The sequence below is a fragment of the Rhinoderma darwinii genome, chromosome 1, assembly GCF_050947455.1.
Source record: "Rhinoderma darwinii isolate aRhiDar2 chromosome 1, aRhiDar2.hap1, whole genome shotgun sequence".
NCBI classification, from domain to species: domain Eukaryota; kingdom Metazoa; phylum Chordata; class Amphibia; order Anura; family Rhinodermatidae; genus Rhinoderma; species Rhinoderma darwinii.
In genome coordinates, this window is record NC_134687.1 from 204,619,825 (window position 1) to 204,630,440 (window position 10,616).

The window sequence follows — 10,616 nt, forward strand, 5'->3', positions numbered from 1 at the left end:
CTTTTGATACTGTCAGCTCTGTGCTTTCACAATTCATACCTACGACATAAGGCCCATGTCCCCCCCCCCATCTTCCCCCTGCAATTTCCACTGTATTGTATTGAATTAATGTGCCTGATTTAATGTACTAAATATTCATGCAGTTCAATACAGAATCTGTTTAGGAATCTATTTTTTATTTTCTTCCATTGAGGCAACCACTTTTCTTATGGTTTTTAAGAAAAATGCTTTCATTGGTGGTCATGGTGAAAACCACATAATAGCTTACATAGTCACACTGGTCAGAAAAAGATAAATGTCTATCAAGTTCAACCAACTTTTCTCTGACCTCTATTTAGTCTACAGATAGAACTCCATACCCCTTTCTTATGATTTATAAGTTCTAACACCATTAGATCATCCCCAATACCTTTCTTTTATTTATAAATTCTGTTATTGATTTTCATAGTACTGTCATTTGGTTAAGCTTCCCACAGTTTAACCACTCTTACTGTAAAGAACCCTTCCTATATTGATAATATGAACAACTGTACTGCACAAATGATAGTTTGTACAGATTTTTAAATGAATCATGCCAAATTTATATATTGTTAATATTTATTGATATTGATATTAATACGTATAATCATATATATATATATATATATATATATATATATATGATTATATGTATTAACTGCATGTATTAGCTGCATACGCTCCGTCCACTACAGGTGAGTTTATATCCTATGAAACTATAGTATATACAGCTGGAAACTACACTAGGAATACGCCACACTTGAATTTGTTAATATTGTGCCTAAAGATCTGTATTTGTAAAAAAAAATGATCTCTGTGCCTCTGTGCAAAGGATATTTTATGTCGTGTTCATGTTTTTAGAGGCATTTGCTGCACAAACTCCAGACCAGTGTGAATAATCCCTCTGCGATGGTTGTAAAGCAGTCATTATATTCATATATCCTAATTTATGGCAGAGCACTGCTGAGAAACCAGCGTGCCCACTCCCTGGACAAAGACCATCTATCACATTTTCCTTTAGGAAAGTCAAGTTCTTTAGATGCTAAAACAATTTGTTTTACACTAAATGAAAAACATGCAGAATGAGAGTGTTTGTACATTACACCTTACAGACTAAGAAAAAACTAGCGGTAATATATTCACATCATGTAGTCTATGTAATCGGCATTCCATGGTCAGATACAGTTTAAAACAACATATGCCGCCTGGTATACTGTATAGCCTACTGTCTTATACCTTTTATCTCAGCACACACTATGAGGGATTTTACTTTGTTCTTGCAAGAGCCGTCTAAATATTTTTGTTCATTAGTAGCATGTGACCGCTTCAGCCAATCAGAGAGCTCAGTGGTGAGGAATCATGTTTCTGTCATAATGGCAGAAATATAACACATGACCGCTGAGCCCTGTGATTGGCTGCAGCGGTCACATGCTACGTGCATGTAAACAACTAACCGGGAATGCTACAATTGCAGCAAAATGTGTATTTTTGCAGCATTTATTATTTTATTTTTTTGCCTGATAATAATGAAATCCTTGACGGCACTGCTACTATCCCTATTTGCCTTGTATGACAGGCCTTTTCTCTGTAGTGGATTACATACTGTACTTTTAGTGTCTGGTTACAGAGTAAGGCTGGGTTCACACGACCTATTTTCAGGCGTAAACGAGGCGTATTATGCCTCGTTTTACGCCTGAAAATAGGGCTACAATACGTCGGCAAACATCTGCCCATTCATTTGAATGGGTTTGCCGACGTATTGTGCAGACGACCTGTAATTTACGCGCCGTCGTTTGACAGCTGTCAAACGACGACGCGTAAATTGACTGCCTCGGCAAAGAAGTGCAGGGCACTTCTTTGCCACGTAATTTGAGCTGTTTTTCATTGAACTCAATGAAGCACAGCTCAAGATTTACGAGCGTCACAGACGGCTCGCAAAATGCGAGGAGGAGCATTTACGTGTGAAACGAGGCAGCTGTAAACAGTCTGTCTTTTCACACGTAAATGCCTCTCAGCGTGTGAACATACCCTAACAATCTCACTTCTATGGGGAAATTACTTTCCTAATGCAATTGAGAAGCAATTCATTTGTATTCAGACTGACACTGGGCACGTCGTCAGTCACTGCATTAGCAATGGTAATGGTGCCAGCTTCACCCCTAGAGCAGTCAAAGTTTGGGATAAAGAAAAATGTCCTTGTCATCCACAAGCTACGAGATGCTCGTTTTTTAAATGAGCAAGGAATCACTGAACTGTTACCAAGGACATTCTCATATTTTTCTACTGGTTTTTTGTTCTAGCAACTGCATAGGTTTACACCCTTGAGTACCAAGCATTTATGTAGCGGGCATTGCCGTTTGTGATCAGTTTTGATCCATTTCTTCCAGCGTAGTGGCATCAAAGGCAAAAGGAGATGCTCTATTGAGCAAAAACATGAGAAAATGTAAATTTCTCATACACTTTTTTTATTCTTTACATTTTTATTATTTCAATTTAAAGGCATTTTGGGTTCTGTCTCAGGAGCGTCTCCTTCTCACTTAACTTGCAGAGTTTGTCTCCATCGACAGCTTCCAATTATAGTTCCCAGTACATTTATGTTTGACTAGAGGAATTATTGCATGCTGTGTTTTATTTATCTGGTACTCTGTGTGGTCTGCGTGCCTCCTCCGTTGTGCTCAGTGAATTCTTTTCCAGAGGTGTGCGCGCATACTAATTCCTCCATTCAGCCAATTAAAACATTCTTTCATGATTTCATATGAAATTTTACAGAGCTGTACAAGCGTGTTTATGTGAGCGCTCTATTAACAGTTGTTCTTTTTATCCCACAAATAATTACGTTTCACTGATCTTTATTTCTAGTCTTCAAAATCCTTTGCCATAGAGAACAATGACTCCGCATACAGCGGTGAATGCATGCGCTTACTTTCATCCCAGCAGTCAATATGTATTAGATCAGATTTAGCAATACCTTAAATATTCCTTTATTAAATAGGGACATTATGCTGCCAACTGTGTTTGCAGTTGCTTATTGGAACTTTTTGGAATTTTGCCGATATTGGCATCATTCCGGATACTTTGAAAAATAAATGTTTTTATAAGCAAGTATGTCACTTTGGCATATATAGCCATTGCAGAGAAAACATAGTATTACATTCTAGCCATTCATATGAACCAAGTATTACATGGTCTGCCAGAACGGGAGTCGCTCTTTCTTAGTGGCTCCCTGCTCTGGCTTATAACCAAGGGTCCCGAGCGGGCGACCTTACTCTATGACGTCCATGTGTCCTAATAGGTCATAAAGAAAAGTGTTGTCCTTATGCCTTTAATTAGGCTTTCTATATTCGTTACAATTAGTCAAAACATAATAATCTAGGGCCTATTTATTCTCATTAACAAGACAAACCTTCATATATCATCATGGAAAAGCCAAGTCAAATAACCTGTGTGCATTCCAGGTGTTTCAAATAATGATAGTATAAATATACCTATACCTGGCAGAAGAACACTCTGAACAAGGCGCCATTCAGGGCAGGACATCTCAGCATTTTTTTTTACTCTGGTCCCACCATCCGGAATATTGTAATGCATGTGTCTCCATTGGTTGAAGTCCATGGCAAAATTCGAACAATGTTCAATTTAGCTTTTATCTGTCTCCTGAAATCAGTGTAACATTAATATATGCACAAAATAAATCAATTATGGTAGTAAACTAGATATTGCTGCAGACAGAGAAAAGCCTCAACAGCCGAAAAGATCAACAGATGATCATTTATTTTAAAACTGCCTCCATACCCGCACCTCATTCCCAAATGGGGGCACCTCACTAGTGTACAAAGCACTTATTTAGAGGATAGACATAAAAAAAAGTTTAAGCAACTGAATTGTTTGTTTTTTTGTTACTCATTAAAAATGGAAAGAATATGGCACAGTTCAGGCATGACATTGACTGGAGTACACTAGTGCAGAAAGCCATCAGTAGATCCATGACAACTCTAAATGATTTTCAACCTTTGGTTAATAACCATTGCAAACTATAAAGTTTGAGTTATCACTTGGGCCCCACCTTAAATTCATAGCAGTTTTTACTGCTGGTTTAAAAGGATCAATTTGTCTAATGATATATTTAAGAGAATTTATGTATATGCAATTTCCTTGTATAATGGTGAAATTTTAAAACCTAATTCCGCCACAAAAACTCTCCTTTATAAATAACACAACCCCTAGCTCTATGCACATTATCACATTTTTCTTATATTTTTTTTTATCCCCTGGTTTAAACATACATCTTGCTTACTTAGCCCAAATCTGGAATTAATCTTCTATGGCTGCTTCTCGTTTCATGAGATTTACCTATAGGCACCTATAGTAAGTGTCTATCTATAAGTGGCTCTGGGGGGGGTTTGTAAATTGACATATGAGTACACTGAACACTGTATACTTATATGCAAATAATGGGTATTTATATGTTAATTAGGCGCTCACAGCACAGTGGGGGTGGGGAGGACACTCAGGAAGGGACAAGGCCAAAGCTTCAGAGGGTGCTAGATATTTTGTACAAGCAGACAAACATTTTAAAGCCATACATGACTTAATGGTCGCCTTCTATGACTCCAGACAATCTGTGTCTACAGGCTCTTGAGATGTAAATTCAGTCCTCATGTGTGGATTCATGGGTGGCGGGGGCCATGTTCCCTCTATGGACCCGATTTGCATTATTGACCACAACAACTAGATCCGTTGTGAAACTAGACTCTGTGGTCACTTAGAAAGGAAGTGATGTCATTTGATTGACAGATCAAATGTATGCCTGCTTGGTGCAATGTCTAATGTTACTTTCTATCCAATATCTCTCTCATTTAAAAAATATCTCCCTTGGTTTGTGATAGAAAGATACGGTGGCAATGGGCAAGTACAAATTCTATATATCATTCTATAGAGCCAGAGCAGAATTCTTGAAAACTTTTAAGCTCCTAATACTCTATTATTGTAAGTAGTTAATGGAGTTATAATTTCTCTATGAGGATAAATGCTGCTCTAGGAAGCGAGTGTAAGTACTACTTTAGTAGGTAAGTAGAGAGAGGCACAGAAGGGGGATGAGAAAAGGATAAGCGGAAAAAACACATTGGTTGCTTCTAAACTTGGGAAGGGATGCGCCTAGCAATGGTCTCCCCATTCAAGCTTTGGATTCTAGAAAAAAATATGTGGGACGAAAATCAGCCATAATCGGTTTGATCAGATTTTATTCAGTTTTTTGTTAGGCAAGATGAAAAAAAAACACATACACGGTGATACCAATTATGTGGAGTTCTTGTTTTTCCATAAAAAAGGCATTTGGTTAGGGACTTGAAGATGCTATCGTTTGATCGCGGTGTATTGTGCCTGTCAGTGTAAAGCTGACAGGCATCCTATTAGGGCACTTAGACTAGAGCGCTGTAAAAATAAAGTGTTGTAGCCTAAGGCCCTTTAACCCTTGAGAGACTAGCCTGTTTTGGCCTTAAATGTGTACCTCCAAAGTAGGGCTGGGCGATTATGACCTTAATCAAAATCACGATTAATTGAACATGTAACCTTGATTACGATTAATGAACGATTATTTTGGCCACACCCCTTTTTTCATACCACACCCCCTATTAGCATGCTACACCATTGAATTAATATTTATCGCCCGAGCCTGCTGTATACTACTGTATATAACATACCCCCTGACACTGCCTCCATAGTGCTCACCACACAGTATAATGCCCCATAGCTGCCGCAACACAGTATAATGTCCCTGTAGCTGCCCTCCACACAGTATAATGATCCCCATAACTGTCCTTGATAGTATAATGCCCCCCATAACTACAATCCAAACAGTACAATGCCTCCATAACTGCCCTCCACAGTATAATGCCCCCATAACTGCCCTCCACACAGTATAATTCCCCTATAACTGCCCTCCATACATTATAATGCCCCTAAAAGCTGTCCTCCACATAGTATAATGCCCCTATAGCTGCCCCCCACAGTATAATGCCCCCTATAACTGCCCCCCACACAGAATAATGCCTGGGAGAAATAAAAATAATTGAGAAAACCGAAATGCACAAGATGACATTGATTAATTGCGCTAAATTTCGGTTTCGGTTTTTTTTTCGATTAACTGCCCAGCCCTACTCTAAAGTTACTCTCCCACCCGATCTGACATAGAGCGTGGAGAGTCTGTAACTGCACGCTGGGAGGGCACAGGTCCTAATAATTAAAATAGGACCCGTGCATGATAATCGCGGGGCGTCGTACAGTTGTCTTGGTAACTGCACTGCCCAGCGTGCAGTTACGGCTCTCCACACACAATGTCAGATCGGGTGGGGGGGTGACTTTGGAGGAACACTTTAATGACGCAGCAATTTTTTAATTGTCGCATTCAAAGAGCCATAACTTTTTTATATTTCTGTCAACATAGCTGTATGAGGACTTGTTTTTTGCAGGACGAGTTATATTTTAATGTAATTATCTTGACTTGCATATAGTTTATTGATTAACTTTTATTAACTTTTGGGGGTGGAATGGAAAAAAAAACCAGCAATTCCACAATTATTTTTTGCATTTTAAATATACACCGTTTACTGTGTGGCGCAAATAACATGTTACCTTTATTCTATGGTCCTATTCGATTATGGTGATAGCAAATATGTACAGGTTTTCATGTTCTACTACTTTTGCACAATAAAAACACTTTTAATATAAAATAATTTGTTTTTGCATCGTTGTATTCAAGGAGCCATAACGTTATATTTTTTTCTGTCGATATAACCGTATGCAGGCTTGATATTTGCTGGATGGGATGTAGTTTGATTAGTATTTAATATTTTAGGGTAAATGGGACTTATTAATTAACTTTTTTGTGGAAGGGGGGGGTGGAAAAAAAAGCTATTGTAACGGATACGGGATACATGTGTGATCGCTGGGGTCCGACCGTTGGGACCCCCAGCGAAAAGAACAGGGGACCGAAATCCCCCTGAAGTGCTCGATGAAAATGCAGCGCTGGTACGCATGAACGACATGAGCTCCATAAACTTCTATAGAGCTGCCGGAGACAACGGTCTCAGATGTCCCATAGAAATCCATTCTGTATGAGCGTTTTAGAGGAATTCCGGCCCCCTCCCTTCTACTCATCACTGGGGCTCCCAACGGTCATCCGTAATTTTTTTATATTTCTGTGTACAGAGCTGTGTAAGGTGTCTTTTTGTACGTGGCAAGATGTAGTTTTTATTAATACCATTTTGGAAAATGTCGGGCATTTCGATTACTAAATTTTTTGGGGGGTTGAAGTGGCAAAAAAAGTGATTCTGTCATTTTGACCTTTTTTCCCGCTAAAACGTTCACCGTATTGGATAAATATTTTTATAGTTTGGGCATTTTCGGATGTGGGGATATCTAATGTGTTTATGTTTATTATTGTTCATTTATTTTTATATGTGATCTAGGGAAAGGGGGGTGATTTGAATTTTTATATTTTTTTAAAAACTTTTTTTAACTTTCATTTAGCCCCCCCTAGGGGGCTTGAACCTGCGATCATTAGATCAGTTATGCCATAGACTGCAATATCACAATATAGCAGGAGTGCACCAGCTCCCGCGATCTCGCCGCGCGGGAGGCGTTGACCGGCCCCCGAAGCAAAAGGGGCAGTAAAAACCCCTCAGATGCCGGTGGCTACATCTGACACCGGCATCTGAGGGGTTAAATGCTTGCGATCAGAAATTTTTCTGATCGCACGCATTGTGGCTGGGTCCCTGCTGTGCAACACAGCAGAGTCCCGGAGGAATAGGTCAAAGAAACACAAAAGGGCAGTGACTTACCACTACAAGATAAACCATAATCTTCACAGACATAGACCTAGCAAAAGGCCAACATGGTGGAAAATACCATCACAATAATTTGTGTATTTTTTATCCTTCAGTTGCATTGTATGAAATAATGGATGTAAATCACAAACACACACAAAATAATAAAAATCTAAAAATAAAATTATTGTTGCCTATTTTTTTTTTGTAATTGATCAACTTTGACTGGATTTACTAAGGTTATATTGCTTTGTTGTTCCTTTTCTTAGCACAGGTGCAGCAGTGAACAGCAGCGAGAGCCTCCCTCCATCCTCATCTGTCAATGATATATCCTCCATGTCCACTGACCAAACACTGGCATCCGACACAGACAGCAGTCTAGAAGCTTCTGCTGGAGCCCTCGGTTGTTGCAGGTGACTAGCCGCCTGCCTGAGAAACCCCACCTTCTTCAGACGATGATGTCATTGGAAACGGATCATTATCCCTATATAATTGCAAGAAAGGAAAGAAAGGGAGTGGAGCGCTAAATTATTTCCCTTCTAGCCTGCTTCACCTACAGAGTTATGTCATGCAGCTCAGCTCAAATGTATATTTAACTTATAGTTGCTCCGCTTTGGTCTTCTGGTTATGCTTACTGCAAGATTTAAAAAAAAAAAAAAAAAATTCTGTTTGCATACGTTGTAAAATGAATGGCTGCAAAACCAGCAAGATCCAGTTATCTTTTCTCATTATGACACGACAAAAATGTGCAGTAACCATTGAAGCGTGTGCGTGTCCGTGTGAACGTATGCGTGTACTGTACGTATTTTTATCATCAGAATTGTTTCAATATCTGTTTGATACCCTTCCATCTCTCCAGGTAGATGGTTGTAGATATTCTCACACTTGTACATCAGATGTACTGTATACATGCAAGCCTATATGTATATTATTAAAAGAAGAACACACAACTGTACAATAGTTATTACATAGAGCAGTATATATAGTATTAAAGGGCCTGTTTTGTGTTAGCTACTTGGACTATCGCTGTAAATTACCGCTAGTACTGTATGTAAGATGTTAAGTTCATACATTTGTCAAATTGTGATAAAAAGGAAACTTTGTATTCTAAGACAAGAAAGCATCTTTAGCAGAACGGAGCATGACAGAGCAGTGAAAATCATACGGATCATTCAACAACATGAACTCTCCAAACACTTCTTCACAGTTTAAATAGCTATTTATTTTTTTACATGCACAATATTTTTTATTTCCGACCAGATGTGCTGTATTATACCAGCAGTTGAGGTAACGTAAACTTGTATACAACTGTATATTTTAGTTTTTTCTTTATAAGGGACAGGAGATAATGTTGGCTTTGCAGTAACCCTTAGGATATGTTCACACAGCCTATTTTCGGCCATTTTTTGGGCCGTAAACGCCCGAAAACGGCCAAAAAATCGGAAGCAGAATGCCTCCAAACATCTGCCCATTGATTTCAATGGGAAAACGTTCTGTTCTGACGGAGCGTTTTTCGCGGGGTTTTTTTACGCGTAAAAAAACGACCGCGAAAAAGAAGTGCAGGACACTTCTTGGGACGTTTTTGGAGCTGTTTTTCATAGACTCTATTGAAAAAAGCTCCAAAAACGGCTGCGAAAAATGCGAGTGCCACAAAAAACGTCTGAAAATCAGGAGCTGCTTTCTCTTGAAAACAGCTCTGTATTTTGAGACTTTTTTTGACTCTGCGTGTGAACATACCCTTACTGAAAGTGGTGGACACCACGTGGAGATCCTTGCTTAGGATGGCACACTTGCTATAGAGAGCGACGTACACATTTAACTTATCAGTGGCTTATGGTTTTGTGACATTGTACATTTTTTCATAGATTTAGGTATTCTTTGGCATAGCCATCTTTTCAAAGTGAAGTGCATTTTGAAAGTAATGGTGAGAAAATAATCAGGCAAGAATGGCGCTGGAGGTAAAAAATGTTCTGAACTGAAAACATGGCGGGACCCACAGATGAAAATGTCTTCAGACCAAAGGAGGAGGTGTTGCCCATAGCAAACAACCAGATTCCAGTTGTCATAGTTTGGAAAATGAAAGCAATGGTTTGATTGGTTGCTATGGGCAACTCCTCCACTTTTTGTCTGCATTAGTAGTCATACATGACCGTTCTTTCCCGCGGTATAATTTGTGTATTACGCATCAGGGATGAAATGTATCATTGCTATGTTGTATGTTTTAATCCTCAGGAGAATAACACTTGAGAGTCTTTTCCTGTTTATTGACTGAACATGTTTTGTTAGATGTTGGCATTTTGTGGACTGAGTATATAAATCTGCAAAATAAACTTTAATCACTCAAAAGCCCTGTCTAGTGGAACAAGGTCGGTGTAAAACCTAATTATTTTATTGTGGGTGAGGTAACACACATTTTGAGCTTCATTTTCATTTTACAAATGGCAACCGACAAAATATATGGCAATGTCTAACCGATTTGGAATTCAGCATTGAATAAGATGCTCTGTATAAATGTGCTGGCTACTATTATTATTTTTAAGAATATACTGTGAAAACAAATTGGGTCATACTGTCTGAGGGGTTATTTGGGCCCAATGTAAAATGTGTACCAGGGTCCCCATCCCGCCATGTGCAAATTATAATACTGGCGTCTTCTTATGTGGCAGTGGAGCCTTTGGGCCTCTCAGGCTCCAGAACCCGGGTGCAACTTCTACCTTTGCACCTCCTATACACCCTACTAAACACTTGAGCCTAGAGAAATCAAGATACAATTAG

At 39.0% G+C, this 10,616-nt stretch overlaps 1 protein-coding gene across 9 annotated transcripts in view; it reads left to right on the top strand.

Moving 5' to 3' along the window:
* MAPK10 (mitogen-activated protein kinase 10) overlaps window positions 1–10,187 on the top strand; it is a 239,964-nt gene extending 229,777 nt beyond the window's left edge. For 8 of the 9 annotated variants that reach the window (XM_075860977.1, XM_075860953.1, XM_075860970.1 and 5 more), the window contains one exon: window positions 8,116–10,187. In XM_075860977.1, coding sequence (XP_075717092.1) covers window positions 8,116–8,258 — 143 coding nt within the window. In that variant the 3' untranslated portion in view covers window positions 8,259–10,187. Of the gene's footprint in view, window positions 1–8,110 lie in introns of all 9 variants that reach the window. The other variant, XM_075861004.1, reaches the window with a different exon arrangement.
* The last annotated feature ends 429 nt before the right edge of the window (window positions 10,188–10,616 follow it).